The sequence below is a fragment of the Dendropsophus ebraccatus genome, chromosome 9 (assembly GCF_027789765.1).
Source record: "Dendropsophus ebraccatus isolate aDenEbr1 chromosome 9, aDenEbr1.pat, whole genome shotgun sequence".
NCBI lineage: Eukaryota > Metazoa > Chordata > Amphibia > Anura > Hylidae > Dendropsophus > Dendropsophus ebraccatus.
The window spans coordinates 86,712,861-86,736,284 of NC_091462.1; the positions used below are offsets into that span (position 1 = coordinate 86,712,861).

At 43.0% G+C, this 23,424-nt stretch overlaps 1 protein-coding gene across 2 annotated transcripts in view; it reads left to right on the top strand.

The window, feature by feature from the left end:
• Positions 1 to 616: 616 nt before the first annotated feature.
• Positions 617 to 23,424, top strand: part of LOC138800354 (uromodulin-like) — a 55,087-nt gene continuing 32,279 nt past the window's right edge. Inside the window, exons 1-8 of one of the 2 annotated variants that reach the window (XM_069981964.1) lie at positions 617 to 683; positions 5,069 to 5,249; positions 7,503 to 7,658; positions 10,553 to 10,609; positions 16,549 to 16,704; positions 18,656 to 18,894; positions 19,191 to 19,307; positions 21,304 to 21,478. In XM_069981964.1, coding sequence (XP_069838065.1) covers positions 7,529 to 7,658; positions 10,553 to 10,609; positions 16,549 to 16,704; positions 18,656 to 18,894; positions 19,191 to 19,307; positions 21,304 to 21,478 — 874 coding nt within the window. In that variant the 5' untranslated portion in view covers positions 617 to 683; positions 5,069 to 5,249; positions 7,503 to 7,528. Of the gene's footprint in view, positions 684 to 5,068; positions 5,250 to 7,502; positions 7,659 to 10,552; positions 10,610 to 16,355; positions 16,443 to 16,548; positions 16,705 to 18,655; positions 18,895 to 19,190; positions 19,308 to 21,303; positions 21,479 to 23,424 lie in introns of those variants that run through there. The other variant, XM_069981965.1, reaches the window with a different exon arrangement.

The following is a 23,424-nucleotide window of genomic DNA, read 5'->3' on the forward strand; positions in this document are numbered from 1 at the left end:
CAGTAGTTTTTTTTTTTTTTGTGAACAAAATGCTTTATGCAGTAATATCACACGTGTGGGAATACGTGGATGGTTAGACAGCCTATGCCATGTAAAAGTACTTATTTAGAGTAGGCTATTTTTTGCCCATGCAGGTTTAATTATATCGGCAAAACTATTAGTCAGCTTAATACATGTTTTAGAGATCACTGTAATTCTATACATACTAGGAAAGATGCTCCTGGGCTAATTAAACATATGGGAGAATACACAATGGAGATGCGGAAGTATTGAAATTGGCTGGCATTGAACGAGTTAACCCCCTGAGAAATGGAGGAGACAGGAATAGTAGGCTCCTAGAAAGAGAAGCCGCCCTAATTTATTTCTTTGTAGCGACAGGTCCACTAGGACTTAACGATAGAAATGAATTACATGTGTTCTTGTAGTTACATTGATTGATTGATACGTTTGATTTTAAGTTGATTTTATTATATATCACACTGTTTGTTTATATGGTTGCTAGGTTACTTTCTCTACGCATCTATTTAGATGTACAGATGTCATAACCTCGTATTCTCAGCCAGATGAAGTGAGACAGCCTCACGAAACGATCGTCGCTGATTTTAGAGGCACATGTTGTCTGTTCTCCCTCACCTTATATGTATCCTGCAAACTTGCAATAATAAAGAAGATTTAAGCAGTTGGTGAGTGTGCTGCAGCATATTGCTTCTACTTCTATTGTGGATTATACATCGACTTTTGTATTATACCACATCTGAGCACCCAGAAAACTGAATAGAGCAATTAACTCTTCAGTAGGGGTGGCCTGAACTCCCCCAATACATTATAGGGCTGCGCAGCTGCCACTGACAGCTGCCTGAAGGCCTCAAGACCGTGCTGAGTCTGTGCTGCTGGGGTACATAGAAGATACATAGAGGATACAAAGGATGCTTTCCCAGCATCTTGTACTCAGTATGATGTGGTCACCCAGCTTTCCTAGAATCTTGTATTAAGTATGATGTGGTTACCCAGATTTCCCAGTATCTTGCAGTCAGTATGATGGAGGTCACCCAGCTTTCGCAGCATCTTGTAGTCAGTATGATGGAGGTCACCCAGCTTTCGCAGCATCTTGTAGTCAGTATGATGGAGGTCACCCAGCTTTCCAGCATCTTGTATAATACTCAGTATGATGGAGGTCACCCAGCTTTCCCAGCATCTTGTAGTCAGTATGATGGAGATCACCCAGCTTTCCCAGCATCTTGTACTCAGTATTAAAGGGGTCATTAAGCATTCCCACTTATTTGAGGTCAGTATGACGTGGTCACCCAGCATTCCAGCATCTTATACTCAGTATGATGGAAGTCTGCCAGCTTTCCCAGCATCTTATACTCAGAATGATGTGGTCACCCAGCTTTCCAGCATCTTATACTCAGTATGATGTGGTCATCCAGCTTCCCCAACATCTTATACTAAGTATGATATGGTCACCAAGCTTTTCCACCATCTTTTGCTCCGTATGATGGAGGTCACCCAACTTTCCCACCATCTTATCCTGGGTACTGGCTGGTAGCCTTGTGGAGGTGCACAGTAGATCTGTGTCAGCACATTTGTGCTGATTGGTTCCCTTTATAGGACCACTCCAACCCTTACCTATTATTACCCTCCCCACATCAGTGCAGGGAAGGTAGATGGCAACCCGGATCTGTACTTTTGCCAGCATCACTTTTCCAACAGTTTGGATAACATCTTGAGCCCCTCTGGTCATTGGTGACCAGGGAATTTCTACTGCTTTGTGTGAAGGGGACAAAAGTCACTTTGTCAATGTAAGTCTATGGGACGGTTCAGTTTTAGCGATGAGCTGTCCCATAAACTTATACAGGAAGATGTTATACGAACTGTTTGAACTGTGCTGCTGGAAGAAGTACGGGTCTGGGTTGTCATCTACCTTCCTTGCGCTGATGTGGGGAGGGTAATAATCGGTAAGGGCCAGAGTGGTTGTTGATGGATGGGCTGCTAGCCGGCTACTCATGGGCCAGTGCTGTGTGCTTGCCACCTAGGCTAAAATTTGCCAGCCAGCCCCTGCTCTTCGGTTACCTATGAGTCTGATGTTTGCTGCACCCCACATACAGACAGGAAGGTAGCGCCAGAGGTCTCTCTTGTTGTTGTGTTTTAAGTAATTTTTGTACACAATGTAATTATAGACACAATGCAATTATAAGGCATAGAAAAGCATTGTGAAACAAGAAAAACATCTACAGTTTATCCATCATTGCAGCTATTATAGTTTCTGTTGATGTGTGAGATACAGCACCAGTGGTGTACCTACCATAGAGGCAGGGTAGGCAGTTGCTATGGGGCCCGTTCAGGTGGGGGGCCCGGGAAAAAAGGTAAGAGCGTTTGTCCTTCTGCTTAACCCTTTATGTACTGCAGTGTGTAAGTGTAAGCTAGCAACTGATCCAGATAGAGAAAAGTTGCTAAGGCCTAGGAAATCTATCTCCCAGTGTTGTCGTCAGAAGAGAACTCTCAGCATTCCGCTCATCCCAGGTAACAAGATGTGGGGCCTTGTGTCACCCTCATAGGATTGGTCACCTGACACTGGTGGGCATTAGGTGGTGTGAAGACTAAAAATGTCAATACACAGGCACAAGTATTGTCTTCTTCTTCTTCTAAGTTTATTCCTCTACCCCATCCTCCAACATCCCGGCAGAGCACAGAACTACTTTGGTTGAGAGTCGCACGATATTCTCCTTTTTCAAGATAAACCAAGCATATTTATGATATAGAGACTCTATATCCTTATAGAGACACTATAGCCTTGGGACAATTCCCCTTACTGTGGGTGGCAGTGCCGATAGTCCGGGAGGGTCACTACACCACTTCAGCCATCCGTGACTACACTATCCCACTGTCCACAGGGGAAAAAGGTACCATCACATCTGTGTGCCCCACTGGCACTGGGGTACAGGGTGCCATCACATCTGTGTGCCCCACTGGCACTGGGGTCATGGAATAACATCTTAAGGTCTGGCTGTATCTCGGCCAACCACCACCGGAGTGGCATCACACTTTACGATCTGGCAAGTGACCGGCCGTGTACCACACCACATCTGTATGTGTGAAATGATGTGTGATGTCTCATCTGAATATAACAATTTTAGGATCCAACTTGCACCACATGAGGGAATAATATGCAAATTTGGGTCTATTATAAAGTAAGAAACCAGACACTTTCTATGGCAACATTTAACGCCAGTCTAATTTTTAGGTCAAAAAGAGGGACATGTCAGGGGCAAAGAGGGAGGGAGGGACATGGGCCAAAGTAGAGACTGTCCCTCCAAAAGAGGGACAATTAGGAGGTATGATAAAACCTGCATGGGCAAAAAAAAAATAGCATACACTAAATACTGTAAGTACTTTTACACATCATAGGCTGTCTAACCATCCATGAATTCCCACCCAGTGTGATATTACTGCATAAAGCATTTTGTTCACAAAAAAAACTGTGACATTTGCGATTACCAGGAGAAAAAGTGGGGAGCCAAGTTTTAGCCCGGACTTCTCTAGAAGCTGATTTATACAGTCTCCGATAGTTCTATTCCTTTTGAAGCTAATAATGGACGTGTTCTAGCAACATCTCTTAGGAGAGGATCTCCTTCTAACAGGTACACAATTTATTTATGGCTTTTTTTAGAATATGATTACATTGTTTATCAAAAGAAAAATTAGTTGGTTGTGGTGATGGGGATCGGCCCTGGTACTACTTCCTCATTATCTGCTCATACTATGAGCACTCCTGAGCACGGGTCAGGAGAGCCCATAGTATGTGCAGATGACGGAGGAGTAGTACAGTGTGTATCTGTCCCACACACTGAGCAGGGAGGGAGGTAGTTAGATGCACGGGCACCTCTCTCCCTCCCTGCTCGGTGCCATCCATCTTTCTCTCTCCCGGTGTGAGCCTGGTCATCGGCATCACAGGGAGGGCGAGAGGGAGATGCAAGTGTCCCTGAGATGCACGTGTCCTGTAACTCACTGTAACACTACATTACATACAGCTCCATAGACTTCTACTTTTAGTGCGCCCCTGCTTGACACTCCATATGAATTACACCTGATTCATGACAGTTTTTTAGAGCATCTGAAGCCTGCCTGATCTACTAAATTAGGTTAAAAAGCAGTATATGTGCATTTACCATAATTAATGTACATTAGGAATTTGTCTAATTTCTCTTATGTAATATCATATTAAAAAATACTTTTTGGCCGGAGTTGTCCTTTAATAGACTCCCAGAAAAAGAATAGCAGGAAAAGACACCATAGAAAGAGAGTCAATCAGAGTGTGAACAATGCTAATTCAAAAAATAAGGTTCAACTTTTCTTTTGATAATATACCATGTAATCATATACTAAAAAAAAGCCATAGATATATTTTGGTACCTGTTAGAAGGAGATCCTCTCCTAAAAGACGTTGCTAAAAGACGTCTATTATTAGCTTTCAGAAGGAATAGAACTATCGGAGACTGTCCGGAAAAGTCTGGGCTAAAACTTGGCTTCCCACTATTTCTCCTGGTAATCGCAAATGTCACAGTAGTTTTTTTTTTTTTTTTTTGTGAACAAAATGCTTTATGCAGTAATATCACACGGTGTGGGAATATGTGGATGGTTAGACAGCCTATGACATGTAAAAGTACTTATTTAGAGTAGGCTATTTTTTGCCCATGCAGGTTTAATTATATCGGCAAAACTATTAGTCAGTTTAATACATGTTTTAGAGATCACTGTAATTCTATACATACTAGGAAAGATGCTCCTGGGCTAATTAAACATATGGGAGAATACACAATGGAGATGCGGAAGTATTGCAATTGGCTGGCATTGAACGAGTTAACCCCCTGAGAAATGGAGGAGACAGGAATAGTAGGCTCCTAGAAAGAGAAGCCGCCCTAATTTATTTCTTTGTAGCGACAGGTCCACTAGGACTTAACGATAGAAATGAATTACATGTGTTCTTGTAGTTACATTGATTGATTGATACGTTTGATTTTAAGTTGATTTTATTATATATCACACTGTTTGTTTATATGGTTGCTAGGTTACTTTCTCTACGCACCTATTTAGATGTACAGATGTCATAACCTCGTATTCTCAGCCAGATGAAGTGAGACAGCCTCACGAAACGATCGTCGCTGATTTTAAAGGCACATGTTGTCTGTTCTCCCTCACCTTATATGTATCCTGCAAACTTGCAATAATAAAGAAGATTTCAGCAGTTGGTGAGTGTGCTGCAGCATATTGCTTCTACTTCTATTGTGGATTATACATCGACTGTTGTATTATACCACATCTGAGCACCCAGAAAACTGAATAGAGCAATTAACTCTTCAGTAGGGGTGGCCTGTCCTCCCCCAATACATTATAGGGCTGCGCAGCTGCCACTGACAGCTGCCTGAAGGCCTCAAGACCGTGCTGAGTCTGTGCTGCTGGGGTACATAGAAGATACATAGAGGATACAAAGGATGCTTTCCCAGCATCTTGTACTCAGTATGATGTGGTCACCCAGCTTTCCTAGAATCTTGTATTCAGTATGATGTGGTTACCCAGCTTTCCCAGCATCTTGCAGTCAGTATGATGGAGGTCACCCAGCTTTCGCAGCATCTTGTAGTCAGTATGATGGAGGTCACCCAGCTTTCGCAGCATCTTGTAGTCAGTATGATGGAGGTCACCCAGCTTTCCAGCATCTTGTATAATACTCAGTATGATGGAGGTCACCCAGCTTTCCCAGCATCTTGTAGTCAGTATGATGGAGATCACCCAGCTTTCCCAGCATCTTGTACTCAGTATTAAAGGGGTCATTAAGCATTCCCACTTATTTGAGGTCAGTATGACGTGGTCACCCAGCATTCCAGCATCTTATACTCAGTATGATGGAAGTCTGCCAGCTTTCCCAGCATCTTATACTCAGAATGATGTGGTCACCCAGCTTTCCAGCATCTTATACTCAGTATGATGTGGTCATCCAGCTTCCCCAACATCTTATACTAAGTATGATATGGTCACCAAGCTTTTCCACCATCTTTTGCTCCGTATGATGGAGGTCACCCAACTTTCCCACCATCTTATCCTGGGTACTGGCTGGTAGCCTTGTGGAGGTGCACAGTAGATCTGTGTCAGCACATTTGTGCTGATTGGTTCCCTTTATAGGACCACTCCAACCCTTACCTATTATTACCCTCCCCACATCAGTGCAGGGAAGGTAGATGGCAACCCGGATCTGTACTTTTGCCAGCATCACTTTTCCAACAGTTTGGATAACATCTTGAGCCCCTCTGGTCATTGGTGACCAGGGAATTTCTACTGCTTTGTGTGAAGGGGACAAAAGTCACTTTGTCAATGTAAGTCTATGGGACGGTTCAGTTTTAGTGATGAGCTGTCCCATAAACTTATACAGGAAGATGTTATACGAACTGTTTGAACTGTGCTGCTGGAAGAAGTACGGGTCTGGGTTGTCATCTACCTTCCTTGCGCTGATGTGGGGAGGGTAATAATCGGTAAGGGCCAGAGTGGTTGTTGATGGATGGGCTGCTAGCCGGCTACTCATGGGCCAGTGCTGTGTGCTTGCCACCTAGGCTAAAATTTGCCAGCCAGCCCCTGATCTTCGGTTACCTATGAGTCTGATGTTTGCTGCACCCCACATACAGACAGGAAGGTAGCGCCAGAGGTCTCTCTTGTTGTTGTGTTTTAATTAATTTTTGTACATATCACTGAATGCTACTGATTTCATGGGGGTATAATATGAGCTGAGGGGTATTAATTTGCCTAGGCCACTTTAACCCGAGGTATAGTCTGGACTGTGGCCTGTTACAACGTCAATATCATGCAAAACAGGTATGAGGTATGAGTTCGGAACGTATGTCCAGAACTTGTGAGCAGTTGTATGTCCTGCAGAAAGTAGTGTACCCTTTTGAGTCTAACACAGTGCTGCTCTCTACTCTGCTACAGTTGAAGATCCAAGCATATATTTCTACTGGAATCAACCACAATGTAATTATAGACACAATGCAATTATAAGGCATAGAAAAGCATTGTGAAACAAGAAAAACATCTACAGTTTATCCATCATTGCAGCTATTATAGTTTCTGTTGATGTGTGAGATACAGCACCAGTGGTGTACCTACCATAGAGGCAGGGTAGGCAGTTGCTATGGGGCCCGTTCAGGTGGGGGGCCCGGGAGAGAAGGTAAGAGCGTTTGTCCTTCTGCTTAACCCTTTATGTACTGCAGTGTGTAAGTGACCCAGTGTTTACTTACATGCTGCAACACAAAAAATGTGCAGTGTTTGTGTTGTGCGTAGGGGAGGGGGGGCCCATTAAAGTTTTTTGCTATGGGGCCCGAGAATCCTAGCTACGCCTCTGTACAGCACTATACAATTGTATGCATTACATCCTCTTAAAACTTGTAGTTATGTGGCTTTTCAAGTTTTCTGTAGGTGCAGCAGAACATATAAATGTCTCCACCTTTCTCACCTAGGGCAGCACAGTTAGCTCGATGTGATCATGGAGTATCATGTTATAGGCTTACTTCTGATGTTATGCCAATATTCATCAGGATCGACTACAGCTTTTACATCTGCAACAACAAGATATATTAATTCAACGTCTTCGTTTTCATCGTCAAGTACCAGTGGTATGTATGCTTATGGGGTCGACTGATAAAGTCTATACAGGGCCGATTCTAGCTTTTCTGCTGCCTGAGGCGAGAACTGACAAAACGCCCCCCCCCCCCCCCCCCCACACACACACACACACACACACCGGGCGATATGGCCAAAAAATAAAATCTCTATTTTTTATTTTTTTATTTTGAGACAATTCTCGATTTAAATCTCGATTTTCTATTTTTATGTTAAATAATCAGAAAAAATACACCAAGACACAGATGAAGCAGTACTAGCAGCTGTACTTGAATGAGCTGAAAAATTGCATTTCAGCATTATATCCCTGTTCCCCCACATTCCCCCTACAAGATTATCATGCCCCCTGCCCTCCTCACATTCCCTGTAATATCACCATGCCCATAGTGCCCTTCACATTCCCCCAACAAGATTATCATGCCCCCTGCCATCCTCACATTCCCTGTAATATCACCATGCCCATAGTGCCCCTCACATTCCCCATAGAAGAACTCCAGCACTCCCAGGTCCCCCCATTCAACACAATTAATGGCTCAGCTGAGTATCCTATCCTGTGACCTGACAGCAGTCTAAACTGCAGGGACCTCAGAGCAGTAGTCAGGGAGAGAAGATCCAGGACAGGCACAGTGCAGCATCGCAATGTGTATGGGACAGCACTATAGATAACCGTGTGCAGTGACCAGATTTTTTAACTGTTTGAGCCACTATGGGCCCCCTGAGAGCTTCAAAACAAACAACAATCTGACACTGCTGACCTCTGACCTCAGGAGACGGAGAAGAGCCATAAAATGGGCTGCTCTGTTAACTCTTTCTGTACTGCAGAATGTAGAGTATTACTGTGCATCACTTACATTCTGCAATACAGAAAGAGTTAACAGCAGAGCAAAACATTACTTTTATGCCTCTTCTCCTGCTCTTGCACTATGCTGAGGTCAGCTCGGAGGTCGGCAGTGCAGAGAAGACATAATATAGCGTCCCCACTGCTGGTCACTTTTTCTTTTCTACAGTGTGTAAGTGATGCAGAGTATAATAACTCTGCATTATTGAAAAGGTTAACAGCAGGAGACACTATACCTATGTCTTATGTGATGTGAATACCTGTGAATACGAGGCTTCCAGTGCCTCCTCAGCGCTTCTCATGAGGCAACTGACAGGAAACACGGCTGGGTACTGAGCCGTAACTAGTTGTAATGATAATGACTCAGGAGGCTAATGCCGCCCCCCCTCAAGGGCTGTGTTATCTGCCGCCTGAGGCGAAGACTTCACCTCGCCTCATGGCAGATACGGGCCTGAGTCTATAATTAACTAACATATACAGTGGTACCTCGGTTCTCAAACTGCTTGGAATTCCAAATGTATTTTCAAGGAAAGTTTACTTTGTTTCTTAAACTCTTGCTCGGTTCTCAAACACTTTTCGGGCACCCAGTCTTGAGGTACTCGGTATCTGAACGTTTTTGCCAGCGTGGATTGTGAGTTGTACCTGGTGAGTTTAGCACTGGTGAGGCTTCATATACAGTACAGTACTATATAAGATTGCTGGAGTGCATATATTGTACAGTGGTAATACAGTCAGTGCACCACCATTTCCCATCCTGTACTGTATAGAACGGCTGGAAGGCATGTACCGTACAGTAGTATAGTCAGTGCACCACCATCTCCCATCCTGTACAGTACTGTATAAGGACTTTACATACTCCTATCCGTTACAGTGCTGGGATGAGGGGACTCTATACAGTAAAGGATGAGTAAGAAGTTAGTGACTACTGTAATATCACTGCTGGTTTTGTTGAATTTTCATTGTGTATATTGTATTGTACAGTATAGTGCTGTTCTATAATGTACTGTAGAGATTAAACTGGGCACTTTTCAATGTAATATATAATACTGTAGGTAGTTATTGGTTGGTGCAGGAACCAATTAAACACATTTACAATATTTCCTATGGGAAGACGCTGCTCGGCTCTCAAACTGCCTTCCGGAACCAATTAAGTTCGAGAACCAAGGTACCACTGTATTTTTCTTACTTATGCCGTCTGTACATGATAGCAATATTGCATTGAATAGCAAGGCTGCAGAGGTCAGGTATAATAAACATATATGGGATCCAAGTGACTCAGGCCCTGAAAACAGTGGGGCCTAAAACATACCTAATAGAAGGAAGGTTTTAAAAAGGAAAAAAAAGCAATCTGTTTAGTTACACTTGAAAGTTAGCACTGAAAATGGATTGAAGATCTGCGGTACACAGTTCAATGTGAGCAAATACAATAAACATGTATTTAGAAGCAAGTGGTAAAAGGGTGGGGAAAAAAATAACAACAACGATATACATTTTTATGAACATAATTATTAAAAATGCACTAAAAACATGATCTTGTGCGCTTGGTTGACTATGAGACAGTTGACAATAAAAGGAAAAATTCCTACTGGAAAAAATGATATGCCCTTAGAAGGAACGATGCATCATACAGAAAATTCGTTTTGCAATCGTTTTGCGATCTCACACATTGCTTAAATCGGCGAACCACTGTTTACACGGAACGATCTGCGATTTTTTTGCGAACGACGAACAACGATTTGAAAACATGTTGTAAGATCAAAATGAACGATTTCTCGTTCGTCGTTTGATCGTTCGCTGCGTTTACATGTACGATTATCGTTCGAATTTGATCGTTATCGCGCAAATTTGCACGATAATCGTTACGTGTAAATGCACCATAACCCTAGCAAGTATTGTACATATAATACATTCTTAATTGGATTAAAAAAAATAAAAATAAAATACATCAATAATGGAGGACCCAAGGACCCTGTTTTCTATGTACACTACTGCTTGTTATGCTGTCTTTGTTTCGGTCAGTCACTTATTGTTCTTTCTTTTCCCTTTCAGGTTATTATTATGTCAGCAGCGGTTCTTCCAATGTGTCTTGCAATAACACGGAAGCAGGTAAAGTACAGAAGAAGTCAAATATAGATATCAAGGTTTAGCAAACACATAATACTTCCAATGCCTCCTATGCTAAATGAAAAATGAACAGAGATTGAGAGATAAAGTGAAAAAAAAAAAAAAAAAAAAAACTCCAGAAACAAACGAATACGTAAGAATTATCCATCTGTATTCTCTCTTATTACATTAGTCCTGTCCAAAATATTTTTTATGTTTTACAGCCTATGGCTATGTTCACACTACGTAAGTTTTGTAATAATTACGGCCGTTGTAATGCTGCCTTCTAAGGAATCCCGGCCGGAGTGTATACACATGTTATACACTCTGGCCGGGATCCCTAGAGGCGCCGCAAGAAACTGACATGAATAGCGGCCACAGAAAACCTATCAGTGCACACAACGGAGCTTACAGCCAGAGCTCCCTTGTGTGCAGCGGGGAATTCAGATGCGGGGAAAATCATGGCCTATCTCTACATAATACAGTTTTGCACATACAAACAGCACTACACAAGGGTCAAATAGCCTAAAGTATACACACCATGACCACATACAGTATGGACCGCAATTGCGGCACTGATGACCATTCATCTATGAATGGGTCCTTACAATTGCGAATGGCTATGGATGCACATATGTAGTGCTGTCTGTAGCTGTGGGTCCACGGCCACAGACAGCGCTACGAACATGTGAATGAGGCCTAAAGTTACATCCAGAGACTCACAGGTAATGTGTAATGTAGAATAGTCATTGAATATCAGAATTTTATGACCTCTTATGAGAACTTCAGTTTTCATTTTCCTGAACGCCTGTAAAATAGCAGCTTTATCTGCATAATTAAGATATTTGACTACTATTACTTGTCTCGGTTTGTTAATAGTACCCTGTTGGGAAGGGGTTAAAGTGTTTGCTGGAGGGCCTATACGATGTGCCCTTTCTACTTGACAAGAGCCTTGGTAACCCTAGGGTCTGTGGTAATTCTGAGGAACAGATGATGGATAATTGTGACAATGGTGTGCTTCCAGGCAGACCTATTATGCGAAGGTTACTCCGTCTTGATCTATTTTCTAGATCATCTGTCTTGTCCCTTAAGGTACGTTTACACGTAACGATTATTGTGCGCATTTGCGCGATAACGATCGAATTAGAACGATAATCGTACGTGTAAACGCAGCGAACGATCAAACGACGAATGAGAAATCGTTCATTTTGATCTTTTAACATGTTATCAAATTGTCGTTCGCAAAAAAGTCACAGATCGTTCCGTGTGAACAGTCGTTCACCAATTTAACCAATGTGTGAGATAGGCTTAAGCGATCGCAAAACAAATTTTCCGTACGATATATCGTACCGTATATATGCTGATCGTTATGAAAAAAAAAATTGTTACTCCGACATCGTTAATCGTACGATCGGGCCAATTATCGTTTCGTGTAAACGCACCTTTAATGTTGCAGTTAGTTTCATAGTTGTTTGTAGCTTAGATTTAGTCGTGGCTAGTTCATCCTCCACTAACCCTAGGCACTCTTCTAATTCATGTATTTGGGAGGTATGATGAGAAATGTCTCCCTGTATAGCAGATAGTGAGGTCATTATAGTGGCTTCCTAAGGAAGCATTAATGTCTGGTATTATTATTTTGGCCACTTTTATAGCCAGTGATTTACAGGAAATAGACAGTCCAGGGATAAAAGATTCAGTGTTGGTGACCATTTCAAAAGAAGGAGGAGGTGAAAGATGTATATTTGTGTCTCCTGAGGTGCTGTGCTGAGCTGCTGTGTGAAGAGACAGCGCCATCTTGGATTTTGTTTTCTCCCTCTGTGGGAGAGGTATAGAGGAAGGGGAGGCTCTGTGTTGCTTCCCAGCGCGCTGCTGTTGTTTCTCCATGTCCCTAATGGGAGTATGTCAGGTGTTATGGTATTGACCGTAGTAACGGGTAACAGCTGGGAGCCAAGACTATAGCGAGTCCCTGTGGGAGCTCCCTTACAGTGCTGTTATCCTGTGCACACTGGAACTGGAAGTCTGGAAAAATATGTTTATTTCCTGGGAGTGTTTGTTTTTTAGTTGGATTGCCAATTGTCATTCCAATTGTCATTGCATAAGACATGTGTATAGGCTAGTGATGTCACGATACCAGAATTTTGAGTTCAATACCAATACCAACTTTTTTTTTCAATGCTCGATACCAATTCGATACTTAATATATTATATTTGTAAACAACAAAAGAATAGAAATGCCCCACCCCGACTGTCAGGTCCGTACAAACCAATTCATGTTACTTTAATTTTATTACTTTAAAAAAGTTGACATTATTTGAAATAAATGGGCTTAAAAAAATTGCCCATGCTGCTTTCTAACACTTTTATATTTTATCTTTTAGCGTGTCTGGCTTGGGGCTGAGAGGGCTTTTTTTTTATTTTCTTTTTTTTTTTTTGCGTCGTGATCTGTAGCTTTATTTAGTATCATGTTTTGTGTGGTACTGAATTTGGTGGTTTCTGCGTTTGCTCTGTTTACTGTGCGTGATCAGGAAGGTATGGACACTAACACTTCAACTGTCAGGAGGAGGATGGGGGTTGTAGTCATGTAACACACTACAGCTATCAGAGGGATGATGGGGTTTTATTCATGTAACACACACACACATCAGCTATCAGGGGGATGATGGGGACTGTAGTCATATAACACACACACACACACACACCAGCTCTCAGGGGGGGATGATGGGGGCTGTAGTCATGTAACACACATACACACCAGCTCTCAGGGGGGATGATGGGGGCTGTAGTCATGTAACACACATACACACCAGCTCTCAGGGGGGATGATGGAGGCTGTAGTCATGTAACACACATGCACACCAGCTCTCAGGGGGGATGATGTGGGCGCTAGTCATGTAACACACATACACACCAGCTCTCAGGGGATGATGGTGGCTGTAGTCATGTAACACACATACACACCAGCTCTCAGGGGGGATGATGGGGCTGTAGTCATGTAACACACACACAGACCAGCTCTCAAGGGGGATGATGTGGCTGTAGTCATGTAACACACATACACACCAGCTCTCAGGGGGGATGATGGGGGCTGTAGTCATGTAACACACACACAGACCAGCTCTCAGGGGGGATGATGGGCTGTAGTCATGTAACACACATACACACCAGCTCTCAGGGGGGATGATGGGGGCTGTAGTTATGTAACACACACACAGACCAGCTCTCAGGGGGGATGATGGGCTGTAGTCATGTAACACACATACCCACCAGCTCTCAGGGGGGATGATGGGGGCTGTAGTCATGTAACACACATACACACCAGCTCTCAGGGGGGATGATGGGGGCTGTAGTCATGTAACACACACAGACCAGCTCTCAGGGGGGATGATGGGGGCTGTAGTCATGTAACACACATACACACCAGCTCTCAGGGGGGGGTGATGGGGGCTGTAGTCATGTAACACACATACACACCAGCTCTCAGGGGGGGTGATGGGGGCTGTAGTCATGTAACACACACAGACCAGCTCTCAGGGGGGGTGATGGGGGCTGTAGTCATGTAACACACATACACACCAGCTCTCAGGCGGGATCATGGGGGCTGTAGTCATGTAACACACACACAGACCAGCTCTCAGGGGGGATGATGGGGGATTTAGTCATGTAACAAACACACAGACCAGCTCTCAGGGGGGATGATGGGGGCTGTAGTTGCACTATTCCTGCTGTCAGGGCAGGGTGACCTGGATTTGGGTGGCAGGGTAATCTGCAGGCTACAGCCACCCTCCCCTCCCCCTTCCCACTGAGAGCCAGGCCGATCCCCTCTTCACCCCTCACATAGCTGATGTCCGCACCGGGAGTGTCCTGCCGCCCTTCCTCACAGTCCTGTGCAGCCAGATGTAGTGGCTGCATTTCCTCCCCACCTCCAGCCTTCTGCTCCGGTCTCCTCTTCAGGACCGCACCCGCCGCTCTCTCTCTGCAGCCGCCGACCCTGCTCTGACCTTTTTACTAAAAGGGTAAATGACTGTAGGCAGCAGGATCTTGGACGCAGTCATCAGTAGCAGGGGTCTGCTACACACAGTAGCCGACCCCTGCTGCATAGGGAGCGGGCTCAGGAGGGGGGAATGCCGCTGTCAATGTCACAGCGGCATCTACACAGTTAACACATGTGACCGCTGTGTGCCGGCTATTTGAAGTTAGTGCCGCTGTAGCAGAGAGAGAGAAGGCGGGGGGGACAGAGGAGGTGACGCCAGGGGGGATACGCAGAGGACATGACAGGCACTCAGCTTGCTGCCTGTCATGACTTCTGCTGTGTACTTTATGATAAGCCGTGCGGACGCGCGGCTTATCATAAAGTATCGAATACCAGGAAATCCTGGTATCGAACCAAAAATATGCCCCGAAAATCTATAGTAGAACCGATTTTTCGGTGCATCGTGCATCCCTAGTATAGGCCCTATAAAACGCAGAAAGCTCAGTGCCCCTTTTAGATTTCTAGATCTCTGAGATAATGGTGATTATCTTCTCATAGGTTGAGAAATATTATGGGTAGCTGGGGAGGGTAGTGAGGAAGGGCTTATTTGTTAATTGATTTAATGTTTTTTTTCCCCTTTTTCTTTTCATTCCTCTGTTGGTGGGGGGGGGGGGGGCGACATTTGGGTGGAATTGCTAAGGTTGTAATTTTTTTTTTTAAGGATACTAGTAGGAAAAAAGGTTTTGGGTATAAGATTCCAGCGCTGCCATTGCATGCAAACCGATTGCACCAAGGTAGTAAAAAGCAATAGGGTACTTTATTCAAAGTAAGCACGAGGTTGACAAGTTTCAGGAGTAACTCTTCCTTCCTCAGAACAGATATTCATGCAGTTACTCCCGAAACATGTCAACCTCGTGCTTACTTTGAATACAGTACCCTATTGCTTTTTACTACCTTGGTGCAATCGGTTTGCATGCAATGGCAGCGCTGGAATCTTGTACCCAAAACTTTTTTCCTACCAGTATCACTTCTATTATGGGCCCCCATTCAGGGAGCACCCTGTCTTTTGGTACATCTAGCTTTGGCAGCCACTGATTGCTCTCACCACCTTCTCCAGCTGGACAGCGCGACTTAACCAGTATCCTTATTAGGGTTATATGCTTCAAGCCCAAGTGGCTACAAGGTGAGCGTACTACCTCCCTCACTCCTTCATCATACTCACCCTCTGATATTACACGAGGCGCCGGTGCCTTTTTCTTGTTTTTTTCCTTTTATTTTTTTTTTATGCTATGTATGGAATTTTTGCTCTGATGTAAAGTTATTGTAAAATAATCTTTTTTTTATTGATAATTTGTAATTTTGGAAAAATAAATAAAATTATAATTCTAATAAAAATAAAAGATTATTTGTACAGTTCAGTTTGTCATTGATTCCCACCAATTACAGGAACATATGAGTCTTTACCATTTGCAACACTATCCCATTTAAGCCACTGGAAATGCTCAGAGATTCTGAAATGTACAAGCTACATCCCAAAAGGCCTGTTGCTCAGTAGTTTGCGAATGGATCACTTTTCTTTTACTTATTGGTGGGAATGAAATGCAATAAAAATGTTACTTTTAGAGTATACAGTTTTGGGGAGATTTATCAAACTTGGTGTAAAGTGAACCTGGCTCAGTTGCCTCTAGCAACCAATCAGATTCCACCTTTCATTTTCCAAAGAGTCTGTGAGGAGTGAAAGGTGGGATCTGATTGGTTGCTAGGGGCAACTGAGCCAGTTTCACTTTACACCATGTTTGATAAATCTCCCCCTATGTCTTTATCTGGCCCTTATGTATGGTCTTGTCTTGCAACATAGTTCATAAGGTTGAAGTGTTCATCAATTTTAACCTATAACCCTACTGTTTTGTAAATAATAATAATAATAATTTTATGTCTATGCATATCTTTAAATTAAACTTTGTATTTCCAGCTTTCCCATCATTTACTTTGGTCACGGACACAAGTGGTTCAATGTATTACTATTTGTATCAATTTCAAGAGATTACCAGGGTTCTTTCCACTCGTTTGGCAGAATCATCTTCTAATGTGACACGACAATACACACTGATGGAATTCAATGATCCAAGTAAGACATTGCTTGATTAAATAACAGATTATGTTGTGCATGCATAAATTCCCCTTATACCTTATACTTTATTTGGCTGTGCACGCCACTTGTTGCAGGTCCCGCAGTCAGTATAGGGTGTATGAGGCTCTCCCAACTGACCACCAACAGATGACGTTGGCAGAGATAGGGGTTCGGAATGATAGAAAATTACTGCCCAACTCCTTTGTTTTGGGATCTCCATTATTCAGTTATACATGGATCCATAGTCTCCCTTTTCTACCTAAGAGCATGATTGGGAGTTTGCTGAAACAGTTAATAATCATTTTAGTGATGTGATAGGGAGTTGTCATATTACCACAATACTGATGAGCGAATAGTGAAATATTCGAATATTCGATATTCATATGAATATATACTATCTATTTGAATATTCGATCCCATTTAATTTAATGGGAACAAGTATTCGATTATTGTTCGAATTCGAATATTTTTCGAATATTCGGCGAACTATTCGATAATATTCGATAGATCGAATACCTTACTATTCGATCAAACAGTATTCCCTCATCACTACACCACAAGTGTAATGTGTATTTTTCTGGGCTAATAACTTTTTCTTTTACCACACATTATCTGGAAAGTTCAGAAATTCTCTTTCTTTCTGTAAATTTAATTTAGCCTGGTTAAGCCTAAACGCCCTATTACAAGAAGTGATTATCAGCCATATTCAGCTGATTATCGGCCATTACAGCTGATAATCCCTTTGTGTAATTAAAGGGGTGCTCCAGCGTGGGGGCACTTTTTTTTGGGAACCGGGGAGGAGGTGGCTGAAATAAAAGACGTCCACTTACCTCCCCGGTTCCAGCAGCGGGTCCCGCATCACGGCGCTCCGGTCCCCGGCCGCTTCCGGGTGTCTGACGCCGCCCGAGACGCTACGTGTCAGGGCCGCTCAGCCACTCAGTGAAGGAGGCGGGATCCGAGCGGACTTCAAACAGATCCCGCCTCCTTCACTGAGTGGCTGAGCGGACCTGAGACGTCACATCTCGGGCCGCTGGAACCGGGGAGGTAAGTGGACGTCTTTTATTTCAGCCACCTCCTCCCCGGTCCCCCCAAAAAAGTGCCCCCCCACCGGAGCACCCCTTTTAAGGCATCAATCAGCCGACATGCATGTTGTTGGCCAATCGTTGTCTTTTAATGTTTCTCATCATGTTGAAAGACGAATGACAATGATGATGAACAATCTGCTGCCGTTGCCCCGTGCAACAGAAGCGGCAACAGCAGACTGCTGCTATCTCCTATGGGCTTCCCCGCAGCTCCCCGTGTCCCCCCTAAACTTACCCGCTCACTGTTGGCGAATGTAATAGCATCAGCAACAAGAGGGGAACGAGGAGCAAATGAGCGCCAATCAGACAGGGCTGATCGGCCCGTGTAATAGGAGCCTAAACTAAATTGCCCCCAGGGGGCAATACACCTAGGAATTCATTGTTTTGAGCATTTTAACCAGCAGCCAACAGTGTTTTCTTTGGCTGGCCTCCCTGAGATCAGTGATCTGTTTGCAGTATACTGGATGGGTTTTACTGGAAAAGAAAAGGGTTGGAAGCAGAAAAATTGTAGAACAGGGAAGCCTGCTTACCTATGTAACCAGCACCCCTTATGTCTGAAAGTGCAGCCTTGGTACCCACTAAAGCAGTCCTGAGGGTGAAAGAAGCTCTGAGCTAAAAGCTCCTGGCCTCTAAAGTGAGCTGCCAAGATCCGAGCTAGTATAGCAGGTGCAGGGAAAGATTTGTGCCTTGAGGCATTTCCACCTTTAGGAAAAGGTTTGCTGTTGAAGAGACTGTGCCTCAGTGTAACACACAAGTAACCACTATCTTTTACGCATAAGTTAACGATGAGTTTGTTCACTTTCTCCTCTTTATTAGGTACACCACACTTATTCCATCAGCCATTATGTTATGATCTCTTTCTTTAGGTGTTGGGCCTGTTCGCGTGACCTGTTCGTCTACAGAGTTTCTCAATGCTCTCTATAACCTCTATACTCATGATGGTGGCGACTGTCCAGAATATGCAATGGCCGGTTTATTGAAAGCTCTGCAAGTTAGCCCATTTGGTTCATTTGTTGTGTTAGTAACAGAGGGTTCAGCCAAGGACTATGGCGACACAAATACAGTCAACCAAATCTTTTCTCTGTTGGATTCTTTGCAAGTTAAAGTAAGATATGCTTTACAAATTTCATACTTATTGTACGTTATTTTATAAAATAACATTGCAAATTGTGTTTTCCCAGAATATATTATTTGATAAATTTTCTTCCATGTTGGCACAGTGAAATTACATTAATCTTTCATTTGATAATACAAAATCTTTGATGATTCTACATTTGGGACCCCAGTGTCAACAGAACCTATTGCACTAGTGAGCGCACTTTACCATTGCATTAGTGATCGCACTTTACCATCAATTGTTCAACTTTTATAAAACCCATTTTCCTTTTTTTCTATTCACAGGTCTTTTTTTTTGCGGATTATTGTTCCAGTATGAATGGATCTGACTTCCAGGTTTATAAAGATATTGCGGCTCGTAGTTATGGCCATGTTTTTAAGACTTATTACCCAAACTCTAAAGTAAGTGGCTTAATAGGAAAATTTAAGTGAGTTTATTTGGCATGAAATTATACTCACATCAGATCTAGTTTTGATAATTTTCTTATGTGAAAAAAAGAGCATGAACTGCAGTTAAAATTTTATAGACATGAAACATTTACTGACCAAGGACGTCTATTTCTAGAAACAAAACAGAAAAATGAACCCGTAAGCAGGTGCGATCTGCAGCGAACTGGATAAAACTAGAGCCAGATACATAGTATATAACTTATATGACAGTAAATTTGTATAAGTATACAGTAGGTCTATTTGTCATAGTTATATTGCAGGCAAGGTTAGATAGGTGTAAAACAATAGTAGATGGCACCCAGTTTAACAATAATAAAAATCCCTTTAAACTCCTTGTAATATAGCAATGCCTTAAACGGGTAGTTATACAACTTTGTAATGTATGTTATGTTAGTGAATGGCCCCATTCCCCGTGTTTCCCCCCACCCACGCTAGACCCGGAAGCTCTATACTCACTTGATCTGTGTCTACCCCTGTCCACCATCTTGCGACAATGAAGTAATCTTTGAGTGGCCGACCGCCCTCTGCCGCGTCATCAGCTGCTCAGCCGCGATTGGCTGAGCATAACTGTGCTCAGCCAATCGTGGCTGAACAGCTGATGACGCGGCAGAGGGCGGCCAGCATGAGGGACGGTCGAAGCGGTTTGGCTGGTGCCCGAAGATTACATCATTGTCACAAGATGGCGGACGGGGGTCGTCACGGATCAGGTGAGTATAGAGCACTACACTTCCGGGGGTGGCGTGGGTGGGGGGAAACACGGGAAGGGGGCCATTCACTAACATAACATACATTACACAGTTGTATAACTTTGTAATGTGTGTTATTTAGTGGATAATTTTTTAGCGCCACACTACCCCTTTAAAATGAATGGGAGATGCACTATAGTTACTCATAGAGATGCAGACTATAATTACTCCTTTTCCCTTGAATACTCTCCTCAAAGAAGCACAGGTTGTTTAGTTGGTTGGCTTCTGATGGGTTTCTCTCAAATTCTATAGTTTGTGAGGTATACATACTCTGTCCTTGACCAGGCCTTGCCGGAAGCTTTTTAGGTCCTGGCTGTAACAGAAGCCTTGTAAAATTCTTCTTCATGCTGTGTCAAAAGAATCTGCAATTCTACTGACTGGTAGAATAAAGATAGACTTTCCATTTTAATTTTTTTTTCCCTTCATAAAATCACATTACCCATCAATGATCATTATTACACGTCATTCCATACAAGTAAAAAAAAAACATCAACTTATACAACAACAATAACTTTCTATCCTTCCTTAACCCCCCACCCCCACCCCCGCCAAGTAGAGAATAATCTAGACAAAGAAAGAAAACAGTTTTTTTTGTTTGTTTTTTTTACATAAATGTTTCCACATACAACAGGGTTTTTTTTTTTCATACTTTTCAGTTTCCTCTCATACTTTTGTATACAATTTTCCCGATTTATAGTGCTCGGAACAGAAGGTGCCATCCACCGCCTCACTATTAAAAGTCTGGCATAAAATAGGATTCTATGAATAGATTTCCTACTTCCCTTTTTAGCTTTTATAGTTGCTGTATCCCCCAATATCGCCAGTACAGGTTCCAACTCAAAGCTCGCTCCTATTTTTTCTACCATTTTTTTAAATGAACTAATATCCAGCAGTTCCTTAAGAAGACACAGAACCACAACATATACCCAATTCCTGCCCCTCCCTTCCCACATCAAGGGCATTTATCCCCCTTTCATTTCATGTTGTTGTTTTTTTTAAATAAAAAGCTTGGAGTGTAATATAGCTGATGTAATAAGTTAAATTAAACTATTTTTTTCCAATTTTGATTCTTGATAAAAGATAATTGTTGTGTGTTAACTTTTGGTGGGGACATTATAGTCACAATTGGGCCCTGTTTCCTGGGAAGGCATAAAGACCCTTCTGCTACCTCTTATTATCTTGTTTTTTTTTTTTCTCCCCAGATAGCAGACCTGTTCAACTTCTTTCTGAAAATTCCAATTAACAGTACAACGCGTCTGTTTTCAGTGGATAATAGCATGTATTATTATGCTAATTTCTCAGTGCCAGCAAATCTTACTTCACTCCTGATATCACAGTCCGGTTCTAATTGCTCAGTCACTCTTTATAACCCCTTTGGTAAGAACTTCATGATATTTTGTCTCATAATTATTGTAATGTTAAATCACACGCTCTTGCTGTATTATGCGGCTTGTGTCCTTTTACACTAACGCTTACTTTTGAAATTATATATAAGTATTGTGTCAGTACAGAAAAGACTGAGGAAAATGGTCAGGGCAGTATCCATATACTTTTTTGTCCAAGGGTGAGTACTGATAATGTACAAGGTATCCTAAGGGAAATAAAACTAATAGAGTCCTTGATAGAGAGGCATCTGTGCCAATGTGTCTTGTGGGTCCTGGGGCAAAAGATTAACAGGCTTACAACCAAACCACAATGTTATCCAGTATACATTTTAAGGCCATGTTCACATGTCGTAAGAGACCGGCTGTTCCGTGACCCTGCCGGATCACGGAGCGGCGGGTCTTTGACAAGATCATCCTGTCCGGTACTGCAGTACCGGCAGGATTATCTTTCGGCCCGCAGAGTTCTGATGCGGGCACATCTGTGCGCGCCCCCATCAAAACTACCCACTGCACGCTATGAAGCTAGCGGCCCCAGCAGCTCGCTTCATAGTGTGCACTGACATGGTTTTCTATGACCGCTATTCACTTAGCGCTAAGGGTCCTAGCTGGAGCGTATACAATGTGTATACGCTCCGGCCGGGATCCCATAGACACCCGGCATGAGTATTTTCTCTTATTAAGTAGTAATAGGAAAAAATACGTTGTGTGAACATAGCCTAATACTTTAGAGAGGAAGAAAAAGAGAGTCTGGATGACTAGCCCTATCTGGTCATGGGCTTATTTACACCTCTGTTTTCCTGCTATCAGTTCTCCCTTTATTTGTTGTAGTAGGCGGTGGTCGGCACTCCGACATGTGGTGGTGCCTGGGCCAAAAGCACAGAGTATCAAAAGAAATTCCCGGCACCCGCCAATCTTCTGCAATAGTGATTTATTTACATAGGTGCAAATACAGACAGACGGATAAAGAACGCGTTTAGGCGTATAGCCTTTCTCAACAAGTCTATTGTGTACTATGGTGATCACAGTCTTATATAAATGCGGTGGGCGCTCAAATTTGACGTCAGCTCAGCCGAGAATGCGACGCTCGCTCCTATGTCATCACAATGGGCGTGGATTAGATATCAGCTAAACATCACGGGAGTCGGCCCATCGTTGGCATGGTAGTCATATCATAATGACACTTACGCATATAGACCATAAAATAGCACAAAAAAAAAACATTTTACAGACAAAACAAAAGCATGATACAACATTGTTAGTAACACCAAGCCTACATAGTGGAATTAGTATCACATGAATTAACCTGCATTAACCATCCACTGGCTCGTGATCACGAGCCAGTGGATGGTTAATACAGGTCAATTCATGCAGAAATCTAGCTTACAGAGAGTAGAGTATTTCTTGCATTGCCAGGAGGCTGAGAGACAAAGCAGGTGGGGTTGAACAAATAAAAACAGAACCCTGTTCAGACCAGGTTCAGTGCCTTCTGCGCCACACAACCCGAACTGAGGAGCGCAAATGCACATTCTTGACAGTACCTCCCCTCTTATGCGGGGACTCAGGACCCTCACTCAAAGACCCTGGTTTAGAGGGATTGCGAGCATGGAATTGGCGAATGAGACAAGGAGCATGGATATCCTTGCTCGCCACCCATGTCTACTCCTCTGGCCCGAACCCTTTCCAGTGAATGAGGTACTGGACAGAGTTCTGCACTCGAGGAGAATCTAAATTTTTTTCAATCTCGTATTCTCGTATTTTTTTCAATCTCGTATCTCAACTACTGAATAATCTGGGACAGATATGTGTCTTTTATTAGCTTGTTTCTTAGATGTTCCTTGGGCTTTAACCAAGTTCTGAAGAGCTTGGGCCCAAACTGTGCACAGTCTTTTGTAAGTGTTCTCAGCTGAGGGATTTATGGATTCAGAAGCCTGTGCAGAT